This window comes from Rissa tridactyla, chromosome 9, assembly GCF_028500815.1.
Source record: "Rissa tridactyla isolate bRisTri1 chromosome 9, bRisTri1.patW.cur.20221130, whole genome shotgun sequence".
In the NCBI taxonomy this organism is placed as follows: Eukaryota; Metazoa; Chordata; class Aves; order Charadriiformes; family Laridae; genus Rissa; species Rissa tridactyla.
In genome coordinates, this window is record NC_071474.1 from 4,143,049 (window position 1) to 4,162,033 (window position 18,985).

General features: G+C 47.8%; 1 protein-coding gene across 1 annotated transcript in view; it reads right to left on the bottom strand.

The window, feature by feature from the left end:
• Window positions 1-1,327: 1,327 nt before the first annotated feature.
• LRRK1 (leucine rich repeat kinase 1) overlaps window positions 1,328-18,985 on the bottom strand; it is an 80,936-nt gene continuing 63,278 nt past the window's right edge. The window contains exons 24-34 of the mRNA XM_054214946.1: window positions 18,348-18,597; window positions 16,730-16,896; window positions 15,429-15,626; window positions 14,470-14,747; window positions 14,089-14,283; window positions 13,111-13,262; window positions 11,401-11,518; window positions 9,951-10,067; window positions 4,120-4,955; window positions 3,437-3,538; window positions 1,328-1,585 (exon numbers count right to left, since the gene is read on the bottom strand). Coding sequence (XP_054070921.1) covers window positions 1,408-1,585; window positions 3,437-3,538; window positions 4,120-4,955; window positions 9,951-10,067; window positions 11,401-11,518; window positions 13,111-13,262; window positions 14,089-14,283; window positions 14,470-14,747; window positions 15,429-15,626; window positions 16,730-16,896; window positions 18,348-18,597 — 2,591 coding nt within the window. The 3' untranslated portion in view covers window positions 1,328-1,407. The remainder of the gene's footprint in view (window positions 1,586-3,436; window positions 3,539-4,119; window positions 4,956-9,950; window positions 10,068-11,400; window positions 11,519-13,110; window positions 13,263-14,088; window positions 14,284-14,469; window positions 14,748-15,428; window positions 15,627-16,729; window positions 16,897-18,347; window positions 18,598-18,985) is intronic.

Here is an 18,985-nt window from a genome sequence, read left to right on the forward strand (position 1 = left end):
GGGCTGCCTATGAAAAGTGCCACCAACGCAGTGTCATTGTAGGGAGAAATCTGTTTATTTTAGGATACACTCTGTTTCTGTAGAAGGATATTTTAGCAGCCTGCAACAGAAATGTGAACCAGAGGGTCAACCTGCCCGTTCGGCCTTGGCCAGCCTTGCCGATGCTCACACAAGTTTCTTGGGATATCAAAAAAAAAAAAAAAAAAAAAAAAAAAAAAAAAAAAAAAAAGGGTCCAAAATTCAAACTGTACACCTTTTTACAGGGTGCTTAGCCAGGCTCACTTTTTACACTGCTGTACATGCTTGGGATAACTTAAGTGCAATTGTATTCAGAGCCAATACATCATCCCAGGCCACTAATGAAGATAAAATAAAAGCTGTGGTGAGCGGAAGCTGCACAGATACGCAGGCAAATTAAGCTTATTGTGTTCCCGATACCCCAGAGTGTATTTACCAAGAGAAAGAGGAGAGGAGCAAAGATGGTTCATAAGCCTTCCTGGTCTCGGGGCTCCCTTCTCTTACACTGGGACGTATCTGTCAAACCGAGTGGCTTTGCTTCGCATCAGCTCTATTGACAACTGCCTTTGCAAGAGTGCAATGAAGTGGCTCGCTCACTCGCTGAGATCGTGCAGTGTTATTGGCAGATAATTTTAGGCTCTCTCCCAGTAACACTGGGCCACAATAGCTTTTAGGAACCAGAAACGCAGTGGCCAGCCAAAGCTTATTGCTGGTTCTCACACCTGGATGTCTCTACACAGCAGTGGCAACAGGGGCCACACCTGAAGTAGCCTCTGACAGACATGCAGGGATGGCGGTAGCAGCCCCGCGGGGCTTCCAGAAGGTGCATTTCCCTGGGAACAGGGTGAATTATTCCCCGGGAGCAGGGTGAATTAGCCCAGAGACAACCACACCACCAGCCAGCAGGCAGTGGGGACCGTAACGTGCTCAGGCTCCCAGGGAAGAGCCCGCTGAGGTTAACGGAGCGCTCCTGGCTGATGATACACACTACAAAAGCAGCAGCCAGGGCATGCTGAAGGTGAGGAAGGAGTTTAAAATTGGGAAGAAGAAACTGGAAATAGAGGCAGGAGCAGAACTGCAGCCACCGCCACACCTCCTGCTCTCGACCACCGCAGGGGAGTGTGTGACGGAGCAAGAGAGCGGCGAGCTGGCCCAGCTCCCGGCTCGTCCCTGCCCTGCTCACACCGGTTTCTTCAATCCCCGCAAGCCCTGATGGGGCTCCAGCCACAGGAACCCCGCAGAGCTCATTAGCAGCAAACCAGACACACGCTCCCCCCACGCACCCCTTGTCCCCCCCCCATCTCCGGGGCTGTGTCTCAGAGTCCAGGCGTGCTCGGAGCAGGACGCTTCCGTTCTTCCCTCGAGCCTCGGCTCCCAGCGCCACAAGCACTACCTTCTTTTTCGCATGCAGGTTTCAAGCCTTCCCAGCTCTTCGTAGGCCTGGTAGAAAACGTCAAAGTCCCTGGCGCTCCAGCCCCTCCAGACAGCCAGGCACCACTCCATGTTTTCGTTCTCAAAGCAGCACACAACTGTGTCCTTTGCTATGAGCGCAGCATCCACCAGCGTCCTGGGAAAGGAAGGACGGAGCAGAGACAGGCATTAGAGCGGAGCGCGGCTCTGCGAACACAGCACACCGCCGCTCACCCGGGAGGCACTGACTCAAAAGCTTTCCTTTCCAGCTACTGAATCTCTTTTTATAAGCTGCAAATCCTTGAGCAAGGAGAACGTAACAAAAAGAGGGATCAGAAACTATGTCGCGGCAAAAGCAAACGGCTCAGTGACACGGGAAAAGATTTTTAAAGGGATTCAGGTGCCTAGACACGCAGGTGGGTGCTTAAGTCTGCCGTGACATTTTGAAGTTGCTGTTAATCTCCCGATTTGCTAAATCCACAGGCTCTTTGGCCTGCTGCCAGCTGGGCATTTTCACAACAGCCCGCACCGTGCCACGGCTAGCAGGCTGCCCAGAGCCTCCGCAGCCTGAGATGCAGTCTGGAAGCGGGACGGAGCCCAGCTCTGCCTGCTCAGGGTACAAGCCCCCAGTCTGGACCAGCGGGCACGGCTACAACAGCCCAGGGACCCGCCAGTTCGTGTAGGAGTCCTGCATGACACCATCATGTTGCAGGTGCTTCCCTTTGTGGTCTCTGGGCATGTTACCTGATCAAGCAACAGCAGCTGAAGCTGGCCCTGACAGCCCAGAGGGAGGTGGCCTGGCAGAAGATGACACTTTTGTCCTTGCAGCGTTCGAGGGACAGGAGTCCAGCCCTTGCCAGGCTCTTTCTACTGGCCCCAAACTGTTTCCCTGGAAAGGCCCCTACATGGGGACCACTAACAACCAAGGGCTGTCCTTGGAAGCTGGTTTTTATCACAAATTGCCCCTAAGAAACCATCTCCCTTCCCTCACCTCCCTCCCCTGCTCTGCATTTGGAGGGGCTTGGAGGGCGCAGGCGCTATCTGCTGGCCCTTATCCTGCTGGGAAAACAGGATGAGGCAACAGCCACCATGCCTCAACCAGCCAGGATAAAAGGCAGCAAAGCAGGACAAGCCTGAGATGGCAGTGTCACTTCACCTGAACTCCACGCTTAATTCGGGTAAAGCAAAATCACCCTAAAAGTACCTGTGAAGAATAAACAGAATACGCCGCTCCCCACTAACTGATAAAGACACTCAGTTAGCAAGTAGAGGGAATGGCAGGAGCACTTTGATCTCCTGTTGTGTTTGCCTGGTGGTAATAAATGACCATTTATAACCCTTAGCTTAACCTCCATTTGTTTGGACATAAACAGTACAATCCCAGACCCGTATTTAAGTGACCAGCAGGAACACCCCCAACTCTCTAGCAGCTATTTATTTACTTGGACTCTTGTTCACTGTATGAAACGTTTTAAATTAATGTATATAACTGCTCTCCCCTGTGCCTTCCCTCGGCACAGGAGCCTTCCCCCGTCCCGTCACTGCCAACAGCACAAAGGTGCTCATTTAGAGCCAGAACGTCAACCTGATCCACGTGAATACAGCCACAGACAAGCGCTGCGCTCTGCATAAATACACCTCTTGTTCTTAACGCAGGGCCTGAGTCCGCCAAGCTCCAGCGATCTTCTGCCAGGTGCCCTCAGAGCACCGGGAGTCAGCACCAGGCAGGATCAGACCAACATTTATCATATTGTGCAAGACTCGTTACAGGGTACTTGGTCTCTGTGGCCTTTGGAGACCAGACTGTGCCTTCACCATCTGCTGTGCCATAAGAGCATGCACGTGCCTCAATGCGCAACCAGCAACCTTGTCTCCTTGGGCTGGGAGATGCTACTGGAAAGCCCAGAGGAAGCTCCTGACAGCCCCGAGAGCCTGCAGAGCCACCCTCTGCCACCCAGTCCCCTTGTGCCCCCAGTGGCGTGACACTCGGTGCCCAAGTCAGCCTCACCCGTAGGGAGCCAGTTCCCCAGCCTTCAGCACAGCGATCACTCTGCCCCGCTGGGTGCCGGATTCCTTCTCCAGTCCAATAACGATGATATCCCCTCCTCTCCTAGAAGAGAAACGAGGGAGACATCACATGTGCTCCACTGTGGAGACTGGTGACAGCTGAGGAAGATCCATGCTGGATATCCATCCTTTCTGCTGCAAACCCTCCTGACCTTCTGCAGAGAAGGGGGCACTGCAATGCCACCAAACGGTGTCCTAAATCCACCACAATGAGAGCCCCCGTGACAGGCAAAATCAGATTCCCAGTGGTTTCCATCAGCTCAACAGGAGGCAACAGGACCTCCCAGGGCTGTGCCTGAGCAAGGAAGCTGCCTGCTGTTCTGTGTTTCCTCAGTGGCTGGGGAAACAGGGCTTCGAGTCTCACCACCCACCTTCTCATTCTGCTGCAATCAGTCTGGCAAGACCTTAGATGTGGCCATTCTACCCAACAACAGATATCATTAAAAAGGTGTAGAAAAATCGATGTACCATTGCACTAAGAATAAAATTTCTTAACGGTAACTTGACTTTCTGAGCAAGTGAATCATGCTGGGAATGCAAAAGTTCCTGAATTAGCCTGAGCTAACCTCACATTCAGCCCAGGAGGGATTCTGACGAAGTTCCTTTCCTAAGTGACTCACTCACCTGGGGATCCATATGAGGTCTTTCACTGGAAGAATCTTGACGGCTTGGAGTTGCTGCGTGTTGTCACCTGCAGGCATAGCATCGTGATCCAGGGAAGGCTTCAGCTCATGAAATTTGTCAGACTCCTCAAAATCTGTGGAGAGCGGTACACTAGAAGAGCTCATCGGCGAGCTGGGAAGGCTGGAGGGGCATCGGGTTATCCTGTTAGGAGGCGAGGAGGAGTAGGAAGACACAGAGCAATAATCTGTGAGTGAGTCCTGGTGGTTTAGTATCTGAGTGCCAACCTCTGGGCTGTAGATAATGCTCATGTCCACCAGCGGGTTATTCTCTAACGCTTTGTGGTTTATAGGTGCTGTAGCTGGGATGGCTGCCGACGGCTGCTGGATTGTAAACATGTCTCTGAGAGGGCTGCAGTCTCCGCAGAAGTAGCGTGCACAGAGCTGGTAGGTGGTAACGTGATACATCACCAGGAAGTTGCTTTTATCGTCCAGACACCACACCACCTCCTCCCCGTGACACTCGGAATTGCAGGCAATGGATGTGATCACTGACGGCGGGCTGAAGGGCTCCAGTCTCTTGCTGATCTCCATCGTGGCGCAGTCTATGATGAGAATGCCAGGGCCGTTGCTGTACCAGACCTCCGCTCCACTGTTGGTGATCTCCATGGCCTTCACGGGGTAGGGGTTCTGCCGGGGGTCGTCATCAGAAATGTTGAATTTGGACCTGTTTGCCGTGTGGGAGCACAGGTAGGAGCAGCTGTCCCCTGGGATGCCTCGGGACACTGAAAACACCGCTACAAGTCCATCCGACAAGCCGGCCAGCACCACGTACGAGTTCTGCAAGGAAGACAGCAGATTCTCCATTCAGATTCTTTCCTTCTCTGCAATACAAGAGCTTTCAATCCCAGAAGCTCTGGCTGCCTCTCACAATCCTGCAAGTACACTAGTAACTTACCCCAAATCACTCAGTGATAACAGCAACATAAAAAGAAGTCATTACATAGAAGCTGCTGCAGAGCCATACTCCTCTCACCCAGTATTACCTTTCTCTTTATTGGCAAGGGAGGACAGACGGACCTGGCAGCCTGCCCCGAAGGTTAACAAATTCAAGCTGGAGTATGTTCACAGAGAGCCATCACGATCCTAGGAATCCAGCTGTAGAAACCCGGCTCGCTTCCAAAAAGGAGTAAAGCTATTGCTATCAGTGTAGGTAGGAGAGGAATGGAAGAAACCAGTAAAAATGGAAAGAAAGAGAGACAATCCTCTTGCAAACAAGAGCGTACAGCGACTGCTCCGCATCCAATGTCTGCTGCTTTGACAGCACCGCTCTTCCCAGGGACGTGCTCTCGGTCTGGGATCCACGGCAGCTCAGAGACAGCCCAGCGGAGGGCACAGAAGCAGCAGCAGTTCAGCAAACCAGCTGCTAAGTGCCATGAACGATTCTGCAGGTAGTTACAAACCTGCCCCTAAATGTACAGAAGTGTTGGCTGCAGGAGCCACAGCCAGCATCGAGCTCCGGTGCAGCGCTCTGCGGCACTGCTGCGATGGACACTGTCACGTCCTGTGGACGGGAGCTGGTGAGAAGGCCATGGCTCGCCGGTTCTCTGACCCTCACCACCACAGCGGTGCAAAATGCCATTAGAGAGATCCATGATATGGATCTCTTGAGAACAAAACTCCCCCTGACCTTGGGTCTGTACCAGAAACCCCTCCATCTGTGAAGCGGATAAAACAACACCTACCTCAAAGGCCTTTCTATTTCCTCCCCGTGGAGAAATAAATTCTAAAAAAAGACCCTTTGCCCAGGGCTTTTTTTGCTGCTGTTACAATCTGGCCGGACTAAAGCAAAGCAAAACGCCCAAACCAGACAGAGCACCGCCAGCTGAACCGACACAACCTCACCCCTCAGCAGCCCCGCCGTGGTGGGAAGCCCGGGACACCAGCGACACTGTGAGATGGGACACGGACTCGGCGTCACCCCTTGCTGCTCACAAATTAAGGGAAAGCCTGTGCCCTTCCAGGGATCATGGCTGTGCCAGCCCTGGAAGATAGCTCCCAGACTGCTCAAACCTGTAGAGGCCGAAATCAGTATCTTGACTTGCTCTCAGGTATCACAGGGCAGACAGCATAGGGGGAAGTATTAGTTTAATTGATAGCACTGTTTCCAAGGCTTATTAAGAGTCTTGGACAAAAAGACGCTATCTGCACGCAAAGTATGAGTAAAACCATGAGTGTGCTGAGCCCGTATGACTAATCCAAATCACAGCAGAATTTTACTGTAATGGGAAAAACCAGGGAAGCAAGTGGAAAGTTGTGAAATGGGACTTGGACTTTAACTCAGTCCGGTCCCAATTCTCTAACCATTAATTAAAAGACACCCAAATGGCCTGCAGCGTTCGGTGCACGTCCCTGCTGCCATGTGGATCTGGTGCAAAGGCTCCTAAACATGGGTTTGCCAGGGAGTTGCATCAGTAGGTTGGAACATGGCGGGATGCTTTGCACAAGCTGGGTTTTGGGTTACTTTTTCTTTGGAAAGGAGTTCAATTATTTAAAACAGGACAAAACAAAGCAGAACAGCCCACATTTCTCCGGTGAAAATGGTCCAACTTTTCCAGTCCAAAGAACCCTGCACAATAGGTATTTCTTACTAAAAATGGAAAATTTAAATTGAAGTGGGAACGTTTGAAATTAACCATAATGTGGGTATGTCAACCTGAACCGCTCCTAGCGTGACACAGGACAATATTGAAGTCTTCAGAGAGCTCTGTAATTTTGTCTCATTTCATCTGAAAATGCTGAATTACCCAAGCACAGTCTTCACGAACAAATGTTTTCATTTCTTTGATTAGCGTCAGCTACTGCAGGACAGAATCCTGATTCCCTTTTGGATTCCATAGGCCAAAGTTCCCTGGCACTGGGCAATGGACACGGTAACGGGGCAGAGCTGCACCAGCGATCCCCACCCAGCGTTACCGGCCATACCGACTCTGCCAAATTCTAGCCTGTCTGGAATAGCACAATGGTGGAAGCAAATCTGGAAGATATTTTATGCTTTGGGGCACTTATTACTCACTGCCTTGGCTATCGGGACCTGTTTCTATCCAGCCACTCTTGTTATCTCTCTGTTTAAGAAACAAAGAGCAGGAACTCAAATGCTGAGAAATGCCCTCGACTGACCGAGATGAGGGAGTGACCCATTTCGCAGAAGAACACAGCAAAGGCCACCCACCCCCGGGTGCCACCGATTCACCAGACTTTATTAGGTGCTGGCGCAGCTGGGCAGCGAGGCAAAACTCTCCAAATCAGGGTATTACAACAGTGACCAAAGGCAGGCAGGGCAGCAGCCTCCAGAAACCTTAAGTAACTTTCTCAGAATTCATTTTCAACATTTGGGCTCCACAAAGAGCCAACAAAAACACACAGCAACAAAACTGCATTTGAAGTCTCCGTCCTGCCAGAAGTCCCGCTGTGCCAGGGAGGAAGGCCTCCGAGCGGGGCTGTGACGGTATGTGATGTGCAGGAGATGAGCTGGCTCCAGACGTCCTGTCCTCGCAGCTAAGGACGGCACAAGGCTCGGAGCCATCGGGAGTCAGGTTAAAAAAAAATAAAATAAAATACAGCCCCCGACACCACGGCCTCGGTCACCTCCTCCTCTCCTCCCCGCAGGGTCTGGCACTGCTGGCACCGCGCGCCGCAGCAGGCTGCAGCCTTTAAATGCAGCTTTTGTTTTCGTGTGTTTCAGGTTTTTGCAAGAGGCCAGAGGCTCGCACCCATTCAGATCTCTCTCTCCTCAACATCTCTTTGTGAGAATGCTGCAAACCAATTCAGAAAGCATCTTGTTTTGCTCTTTTTAACCTGTTTGCTTGCCTTTTTTTTTTTTTTTGAAAGGAAATTTAGTGAAAATTTTATTGTTTGCCAAAAACAATGATACTGGTGACAGAAAGCATGCAACAAAAAAGCTTAAATTGTACAAGACTTTTCCTTGGCGGGCGAGTTTTGGATTCTGGGCCCCTCTCTGCTGCTTTTAAATTTCCATGATGCTTCCTTTGGATGAGAAACCAAGTTTTGGAAACTATTTCTTTTGGATCAGTCTTCCCAAGGCAGTCGTAAAGAATTCCCCTTCCCAGCAACATCCCTCGGCAATTCTCTGACTTCTAGTTACCTCACATCTCATCAGTTAAAGGCTTTCTTCCCAGGGAAACGCGAGCAATTCTCTTCTCCACTGGACAATAATGACTATGTGATAACTCTGCTACGGCTCGCTGCGCCGTACAGCGAGTTTGACAAGTGTAAGCTTTCCACTTAGCTTTGTTGGAAGAACTGGCTGTTTCGAAAAAACGGTTTTAGTTTCTTGCCAACCTGGTCTGCACATCCCTATGGCTGCTGCTGTGGCTATTTCACTGCCAAACTCATTCATAGAAAGGAGAGAGGAAAAAGTAAGTGCAATAAACTAAGGAGGAGTGCGCCGAAGGGATGTGGATTTCTGGAAGGTTGGGTAGGGTCGGGGGAGGAAGGGAGGTGTCTAGACTCAATATTACTATTGTAGAGCCTGGCATTATTTATGACATTTTCTAGGCAAGCCACAAACTGAAAATAGAAACCAGGAGACATAAAGCCACTCGTAACCCCTAAGGAATGGCTTTGCAAGCTGTATGACAGTGGAAAAGCTGAAAGTGAAAGAGTCGTTCAACCGTCCTGGACAAAACCTCATGCAGCATGAAAAAGAAATTTGCCCTACACATCAGAAATGAAACTCCACGGCGGAGAAACGCTGCAGGTCTGGGAGCCAAAGAAAGCCGACAGATGCAGCCTCCCGGCGGGTGAAACGCATCCCCATGCCAACTTTAGATCTATGCCCTACTTTAGTCCCACTTACACCATGTTTGGAAGCGAAGCAGCACACCTTACACTAAGCATCTGCCTCGGATTCGGTTTGCAGCGATGCAGCAGTCCGAGCAAACGAGCTAGAAATGGATAATAATGCAGAACGGGCATTTGGTATAAAACAGGTCCGCTGTTGCTTCGAGAGCTGCTCCATATTAAGCTTTTAGACACATACCAGTCTGCTGGCATTTGCAAAAACTACACAGCTACCAGTAATGTTGGAACATAATTATATGTTTTTACTTGAGGTGGCTGTAAGCAAACCGGAGGTAATTTAGCCCGAAAACAGTTTTTATACATCTCTCAAGACTTGCCCGCAATAGGCAGTCATGTCAAGATTTCCCTTGCCAGTAACTGGATGTTAGCAATTCCAGAGCCAGACAGATAGGATATAACTTTTGTTATTACCAATAAGAGGCAGTTCTTGGACTGCCTGGATTATCTAAGCGTTCTCTTTCAAAACCCAAAAGAAGTGTGGCTGAGCCTAGATGATATTTAAAGATGACCGTACACACAAACGACAGCGTGCACACACACCAGGAAAAGAATGGGTGCAAGTCCTGCATTAGCAGTTAACAAATCTCTATTCTAATTATTGTTTCGTGTCCCCTCTACTTTGCTTGATCAGTCTAAACCCTGTCTTCCAGTGATGTGGAAACGCAGCTGGAAGACTTCCTTGCAGAGGAATTTGATCTATTTTGACTATTTTCCCAGCGGGCTTGGAACTGCCAACTTTGGTCCCCTGACTCAGGTTCTTGCCCACACCTCTGTCTTCTGGCAGAGGCACAAAGACCTGGAAACCTTCTCCTCGCACTGCCAAAACGTTCCTGGGCACTGTAGAGTCCTTCAACGCTAGCTAGTGACAAGCCACACAGACTCTGGCAGCTTGGCCTGGCAGCAGGCGGCTTAGTCTCACTAATGCCCCTTTTCCTTTAGGTTCCTCCTTACCTTTTTGACAACAGGCATTACTAGAAAGCAGCTCACAGTAGCAGGAGTGTCTAAACCCTTCTGCGGAGTCTTTAAAGGACACATGCCCTGCAACCCATACACGGAAATCTTCTGGTCCTGTGAAAGAGCACAAAAAATTCTATAGATTTCAATCATCTTCCCTGCTTTTCATATTTTGACACCTGAACAAGACCAGATTGGTTCCAAAAACAGTTTTTACTTGTATTTTTCAATATCGAAAGCCTGGATTTCTCTTTGTTTTCCCTGGAGAGCATTTGCTTTGTCTGTGGGTAGAAAGCAGGTACTGCCTTCCCCAGAATGTGCTGTGGGCAACGTACGCACTCTCCAAAAGCCACCAAAATCACCACTGTAGGTGTTTTATCACCACATCTAAAAGTGGCATCCGACAACCCCGACTCTGCACAAATCCCAAACGGGTCAGGACAATTAACATGTTGTACATTATTTTGCATTTATCTGTCAATTCAAGGAAAGCCAGGATTACGTTGTATCTGGAATTACACCTGCTCTACGCCTCATAAATCTACTATACTGACATAGAGCACCCAGTTCAGGGAATAACAACACATTTCATGTTGATCAAAAAGGCAGAAATAAAACACTTTAAGATTTCTGAATTTTGATTTTTCTACGCTTCTTGTTATAAAAAATAGGAATATTTGAAATTTGTCTCTATTTGGGAACAGAAAAAGTAAGAATATCTTATTTTCTTATGGGGGAAAAAGATTCTATATTCTCATTCAGTTACAGCATCCATGCTAGGGCGGAGTGAATGAACCAACACAAATTATTTATTCAGCAAGCGTGGCCTTTTTTCTCCTGTCAGAAACACTGAAATTCAGGAACATTTCAGTTTTTTTCAGCTATTTTTTCTTTGTTTTGTGTCAAATGATTGTGTCACAACTGGCTGACACTTAACACAGCCTTTTTTGATGGGCAGACGGGGGCTCTGAGGGACAAATCAGCCATGCTCTCACACTCTGATCTTTTCAGCCGCAGTTTTCCACAGCAAACACAAAACTTGGGTACCCATTTCCCACCAACTTTCAAATCCCTCGGGTCTCCTTCAGAACCCCACCCTTAAACGCATGGTTTCTTTCACTGCTTCCCTTTATCACTTACAGATAAGGACATTTCCCAGACGAAGCCCTGGGTACAGATATGCTACAATCCAGAGAGTTTCACCTCGGAAAGCCGAGGTTCCCACGATCGCTCTGGACACCAGGAGGTATGATTTTGATCTAGGTATCAGCTAAGTAACAGGCAGAAACAATACACCAGGAGACAGCAAAGTCACGCTGCTCATCTGAGATGCCCATTGGCTCAAACGCTCTTAGCTTTACTAATTTAATAGGTTCTTTCTCTTCATTTGAGTCTCTTCTAACGAGGCCCCTCTTGAGCAGGGCACTGAAGCGCAGGCAACGCTCACCTCTGTGGCAGCCCAGAGGGCATTCTGAAATTTTAGTTGGCAGCAGAGCTTCATTCCTGGGCAGCTCATCCTCTCCACTTCTATGACCCCTTTCTCCGGATTCACCACCGTGTAGTTTCTGAAAGGAGCAAATCACAATTTCCAATAGCCAATATTCAGCCTGCAAACTGCTACAGGATGGTACTCGGCACTTCTGGCCAAGCGGTAAGACGACTGTCCAGATGGGGATGATGCTGCAAGGCTCTCCGCCCCTCCAAATGGTCTTTGTAAAGGAAGAGAAATACAGATGTGCCACGTATCTTGCTCAGGGGGCAGATATGCAATTGCCTCTGTGAATATTTAAACTCAGCTATCTGACTTTGCATGGAAATGGATTAGGAGAACTTACGTGGTCTGTTACTATAATTCAGGTGTGAGACAAACGGCTCCAGCTGAACAGCAGTAACTAATAGCTGGGAGGTCTTTGCCCGTCTTGCCCACCAGGTTCTCAGAGAACTTCTCCAAGTTCACTGCCGCAGCATTATCTGGCTTTATTACTTATTCTACTACACAAGGAGAAGAGCATGATTCTTCCAAATAAGAGCAAAGATCTGTAACCTGATAAAATATTTTATAAATATGACTAATTAATATATTTGTAACTAAAAGGATTTTGTTTGTTTGGGGTCTGGGAAAGTTTATTGGGTTTGGGTGTTTGAACAATAACTGGATATTCACAACCACATCTGTGAGCCCCAGATGTTTTACCAACTGTGGCACAAGCAATTACACATCCCGAAATCTGTCACATATAAGTAATTTGTTATTCAGCAGTCTCCAGCAAGTGGATTGTCCAGTCAGGAAGCAGATTCACTGAGATACATTGCTGTGAATATTTGGACAACATCCATGTATTCAAAATACATCTGTGAGTCCCATGTGTTTCACCAGTTTTAGCAGGAATAGTTACACTGTCTGCACTGAACGACTGACCAGGCACCACAGACAGCAAAGCAAATCGTTCATGAACGGATCACGTACCTTTCCCATTACGTTAATGGTTACAAATAATGAACACATTAATATAAATTTCAGATCAGTTTGTGAACGTTTCCAAATAAGATTGCAGCTATAAAAATCAGTAACATCCATAAAAATAAACCTAACTAGCCATGGGTCACATGTGGCTGAGCAAAATACCATCATCTCAGTCACAATTTAATAACATTTAAAGCACATGCCTAGCCAGTATAGCACACATTTTACTGGCAGCATACACTTGGATGCACACACAGCTTCAGGCATGTGGTTAACTTCTGATGATTTCAATAGGATTTAAGCATGTGCTTAATTGCTTTGCAGAACAGAGATGGAACTGCAGTCTCAATTAGGAAAGGTTTAGTGTTAAATGGCCTCATTAGGAAAGGCAGAACACGTCTGTTCTCATGTGCAAATGCTTCATCCTGTGTGTGTGAATCATTACACTGCCCTAATCTTCTCCTCATATTAACTGAAGCAGAGTTAAGCTCATTAAATATCCTTTATAAAGCAACTACTGTTCCCAATTAAAAGAGTTTGGGAAAACAGCGTTCGCCGTATCCTTGGCATTCGCCCAAATTCACTTTCACCTTCTTACCTCCCTCCCAGAGGCATAAGTGAAGATGCTGAAGGATTTTTACTTAAAAAGAAAAAAGAACAAGAGACAGACATTACTAAGATGAGCCGTCTCACCTGGTGTCCTCCTTCCCATCCCAGAACACCACAGTGTACTCCTGTCCTTGGGAGCAGAAGAAGGAGGACTGCTTCCCACAGGACAGCAGGTACATAAATGTTGCAAAGGTAGGATCTTTCATCTGTCCTACCACAGAAATGGCCAGTGGACGCTGCGGGGAAAGGAAAAGAGAAAGACATATGTCACACAAGACAGCTGGAGGTCCAGATGAAAGAAAAGAATCGTAATACTCATTATTTATTAAAGCCAGAGCACCAAGAAGTAGGACTTCTTTAATAAACACTTCCACTGCTTTCTCAATTCTACACCAAATTCTCCTTGTAAATCCCACCTGACTGTTTCTGAGCATCCTCCGTACCCCAGACACTGAAGCCAAACCTCTTCTGTACTTCCACGGTTTGGTCGGTGTTTCTCTTACACATTTTATTGATTTATTTCTTCAGGTTTATGAATTTTGGAAGATGACCCGCTGTCATGACAGCGTCTAGCTGTTTGTGAGTCAAGCTGACCTCTGTCTGAAAGACAGCAGCTCTAAAATGCCAACTTGTAATTAATGAAAAACTTAATGCAGCATAATCCTTTTCTCATACTTTGAACACTTTTCTTCCTCATACTGCCTTTTATAATCTTGGGATTTTTGAAGTCTTTGTAGTTACACTCACAGCATGATACTGTAGCTGTTTCTAGAAATTACAGGTAATGTCTTGCCCTGGTGAAATCAATAGCTTAACTGCCATTGACATCTAGGGACCTTCATGTCACCACAGATGTCTAAGGCCACCAATCTGCCATAGTTTCATTCATAAAACTATCACTTAAGTCAATAGACGTTCTGGATACATCAGAAGGAGGGGTAAACGGGCAAATGAGCTGTTCTGCTGTATCGAGAGCGAGCCTAGCTCTCCTGCGTGAAGAGGGCTGACAGATCTCTGCAGCTACATGATCAGAAAACACTGGTCACGAGGCTTGTCTTGTACCTTTTCTGGCTTAGTGTCCCAACACTCCATCATGAGTGCCTGCATCCTATACAGCTGCACCTCCTCCGGCTGCCCAAGAACAGGACGGATCCCTTTAGACAGCTTCTTTGCAATCTGGAGCTGGTGTTGTCCTAGCACAGGCCGCTGACCAGACAGCAGCTCATAGAGGACCATCCCATATGAAAACATGTCGACCTAGAGTGAGAAATGAGAGAAAAAAAACAGGGTAAACCTCCCTTGGGTGGAGAGGAGAGCAAGGAAGGCCATGGTGGAAAAGCTAGTGCTGCACCACACCTGTGTAAGGGAATTCAGCCCCACGCATGAAGCCCACCACCCACCGCTGTCACGCAGCGGCTGCGCCCACAGATACACCGCCGTTACCTTCTCATCGTAGACTATGCGAGGCCTGATCTCAGGAGCTTGGTAGCCCGGCGTGCCTTCCACGCCAAGCGCGCCTTCGTGGAACGACTGCCGTGAGATTCCGTAGTCGGAGAGTTTGATATTGATGTGCTCTTTGACATCCAGGGACCACACCAAGATATTGTCTGACTTCAGGTCACAGAAGATGATGTTCTTCTTATGCAGGTAGGCGAGGCCTGTTACAATCTGATACGCTATTTTGTGTGTCAGCATGTGTCCCAGCGGCACAAAGGAAGACCCTGGCACAAAGGAACAGCCTGTCTTCAGTTCTTGTAATTGCAATAACCGCTTCTTTTTTTTTTTTTTTCCTTTTCTCTTTCTTTTTTAAACTCCAGAGCAATAACTAACAACCTTTTAAAACATCACTCAATGCCACGATTTGAAATGACACTGCTCGTGTTACTATACACGTCTGACAGTTCTATTAGATTCTTTTTTTAAACCCTTTCACTTCTAGACCCCTAAATCTTCTGGTGAAAATTAGTGTTTGACTGAAAGTTGACACAAAGCCAAGGCGCCAAGAGGGTCAGATGGCCTCACCCTATCTCGGAATTAATGTCGTTCACTTGACAGTGACAGAAACACAGATAATTATGAGAGAATTCAGAGTGCCAGACACCCATCTGCAGGGGGAAGAACACAGCATTACCCACGCAGCACTGAAGTGAGATGCACTTCTTATTAATTTGTAGAGAAATTGAAAATCCAGGTCTCCAAAGTGGTTTTGAAAATCCTGAGCATCAATTTTTACTAGGTTCCCAAAGGCACAGTTTAAAAGCAATTCCATCCCTCCCATTTCCCCTGGTCTGGAAAAAAAAATCCCCTTCAGTAAATCAAGCAGTAATTTAAATGTTGTTGACCATTTGTCACTACCGTGACTCAGAGAGTGAGCTCTCCCAGGAGTGAGAGCCTGTTTTTACCTTTGGCGTTTTCAGACAATACAGTGGTGAGGCTGCCCAGAGGGGCCAGCTCTAGGGCAAAGCAGAGAGGATGGATGCTGATGCCAATGAGGGAGACGATGCAGGGGTGTTGCAGCGAGTGAAGCATGCTGGCCTCCTGGCGAAACTCGGAGAAGTTCTTCATGGCATCCATGGCTCTTAGGTGTTTCAGCATGGTATCTGGCAAGACACACAAACCCCTTCTCACTCCCCAGCTGAGAAACCAAGTCAGAAACTCTTTGGAAGGTGCTAATCACTGAGCAAATGTTGCAGGAGGAAGGCAGCTTGTGGGGTTATGCCAACAGCAAGACTTTTAAGTCACATCCTCATGTTGATGCGTGAGCCACTAAGAGACATTGGCTATAGGCAGGATATGTATGGCTGCCTCAGGACACAAGTGCTCCCTTGGTCCTCTAACACCAACCTCGAGTGTGTCTGGCACACACTGTTCCCATATATCACTGGGATGATTTTGAAAAACACATGCTGTGCTTTTTAAAGGAGGTACTCTCTGGCTGTGGATGTCACATTGCAGACCCTTTGGTGGAAGGAGTCTTCCCCACCCTTTCCCGGCTGTCCTGCCAGAAGAGGGACCCTTCAGAGTAATTGTCCTTCTGCCACGGGACAGCAGAGGCTGCTCAGGCAGGTCTGGTCTTTCCAAAGGTTATTTGTCACTGGGACAGCAGCTGGCCTCCTCCACAGCTCAGAGGTTCATTGCATCCTTTTCTGACAGGAATGAGGAACTTTTCCTCTTTCCTTTGTCTGTGGACTGAGGCTCTGCTGGAAACCTGTGCTCGACAGCCAGCATGTGCTGTACAAGAACCTGTCCCTGCCTGCAGGAGCTGGCAGGCTAAGACGGATTTCCAATTTGCTTTCTGTAGCTGCTGGCACAGACTTATTCAATGGTGGAGACCCACAAGTCCTTAGTGCAAACCCATGTAAATCCACGCTTCTCATTGCCAAATAGCTTGGGAACAGGAGATGAAATCTTGCTTCCCACCCCAATCAAGAGCTCTGCCTTGGCACCCTATGAGTCCAACCACTGACCTGCAGGACAGACGCTTCCTGCGGTGCCAACGACCTTCATCGCTACAAGAGCTTTCGTGAAGGACTCTTTAAGATGCATCCTCCTCCTCCACAGAAACACATCGATTTTGCTACGTGTTTCAAAGCTGTATTTAAACAGGTGCTGCCAGCGCTTCGGAGAGCGAAGGCTCTTTGCTCTTAGCTCGGGATCACAGGCTGCAAGAGCCGATTCCTGACACTGATTCTGTGTACTGTACCTGCAGCTGAAGTGGGAGAACCCTTGCATTTTTTAATCTGAAATCTCTTCACAGCCACCGGTTTTCCTTGGTATCGTGCCCGATATATAACGGTCCCGCTTCCACCCTGGCCAAGAACGTTGTTTTCATTTTCACTGCATTCCAGTTTGCTATTTTCCAGGAACAGTCTGCCAAAAAGAGATTGGGGCTTTTTAATTAAAAGAAAAGTTTCAAAGACACTGTAAATTCATGTTTTTAATGTCATTTCCATTTTCACAAATCCCTAATAGGTTCTTGTCTTATCTACTGAGAGGACTGGATCGCCTAAGCTACCTTGGTCATCTTAACGTACTCTACAGCGGCTCATGTATGGCAGATTCCTCCCAGAAGAAAAGTAACTTGGGCGAATAAACAAAAAAGGCTTTTTACTGTGGCAATTTATCCTGCAAGAATCAAACAGATCTGGAAAGTGCATAAACTCCTTTTCCAAGTGGATGACACAGGTACAGATATTTGTATCATTTATCTGTATTAATGAATTTTCTCCTTCATTTACCTCCTGTTCCTCTTTTCTCCACTGAGGCAGGACAGGATGTTTATGAACAGCCCCACACTCTGAAACCTGATTATTCAAATCAGCTTACTGTTCCCAGGCTGCAATTCATCATTTCCTCGCTCTTCCAGAGACTACTTTTACAGCTGTTCACACTTCAAACATCTCCACTCGCCTTGCACCCGTCAAATAAATCTCCAGGAGATAGCACTGCGAGGAGGGCCGTTGTGACGGGCTGAGGGGGCGTTTCCCCAGAATGCCCTCTAAAATGACCCCAAGGAAGGAACAGGGGCCAGTGCGAGTACAGAGAACTCCAACAGTAGCCAACGGGACCCAGTTTGGTCTAGAGGTCTCACAGCTCTGCATCGGGCACGGAAAGGTCTGAGAGAACGTGAACCGAAAAAGACATTGCTTTCCTGTCCTGCAAGAGTCAGGAGGTCTCTTGCTCTACACGCTAAGTAATAAGGGGTATAAGATTGAACCCATCTGGGAATGCAGTTAAGCAGCTTAAAGATTTGGCAGTGCTGCTATGGGTAGGGAAGAGCTGTTTCAGCTGTTCAGGACTGCCACACTACTGCAACACATCTAACAGCCCTCAGCTGTGCAGGAGCCTCACCTCAGTGTGAATTCTCTAGTGGTACCTATATAAATTCACTCACCTACAGGTTCTCCAAAACTAAAGGGGATTTCACTGCCAATCTTGTGATGCAGCAGCACTTCCTTTTGTTTTTGCCAGATTAAAATCTCCTTTCTGGGATTCCAGAAAGACTCCAATTACATAAAGCTCTGGTCAGAGTACTGGGCAATGCAGGACAGCTGGGGCTTTAAAAAGGGACTTTCACATCGCACCACAGTGATCTCAAAGGACCCCCCAAAGTGACGACTCGGGTCAGCACACAGCAATTGTCTAAGCAAGCGTGCTGACCACGAGGAGTGCAGTTTAGGATGAATTGCCAGACCAGGGATTGAGAGCAGATGAATTTGTTTCCTGTGGTCAGTATGTTCCTCTAGCAGAGATGACTTACGAAAAAAATCTGACTGAATTACATAGGTGAAACTTAGCCAAAGGCTATCAAATAACATTACCTGGCAGGAAAATCGGTCATGAAAAGCTCTGGGACCAGCTCTTGGAGAGAAACGGGGATGTCAGGGTGGTTGGGACATGTGATGTAGTCCAGTTCAATGGCAGTCAGGACACAGTCCTCCATGTTAAAGTACTGCGCGTCCTCCACCTTCTCACCACACTCATTCTCCTCCGGCTTGGAAGCTGCACAGATGTGGCAGGGCACATACTGCTCCATCAGCAACGTCCCATCACTCTCGGTGGCTGTGAGTGCTTCAAAGCAAGCAAGCAAACAGAAAACAACATAACCCACACAAACTGAGAAAGAACAACAGCTCCTAGCGCATTCAAACATCTGCAGTCACTACCTGGATCCTCTGGCTGAAAACGATCACACTCATGAAAGCAGCAGTTTTTGTATTGACTAGAATAAGAAAATAGGTTTTTGCAAAGTATACACAGATAGCGGGACAGCACTGAGGAGACAGGACTGTTGACATAACTAACAGCTACTCTGCCTTCGTCACCGGTAACACACAGGCTTGCGAAGAAAATATATTCAGGGCCAGCAGAGATTACAAAAGAAGCACTGGAGAGAACCTCCCGCTTGCTGGGTGTCTCTGTGTGAACTGCATACAGGGATCGCTGCGTATCCTGAAGG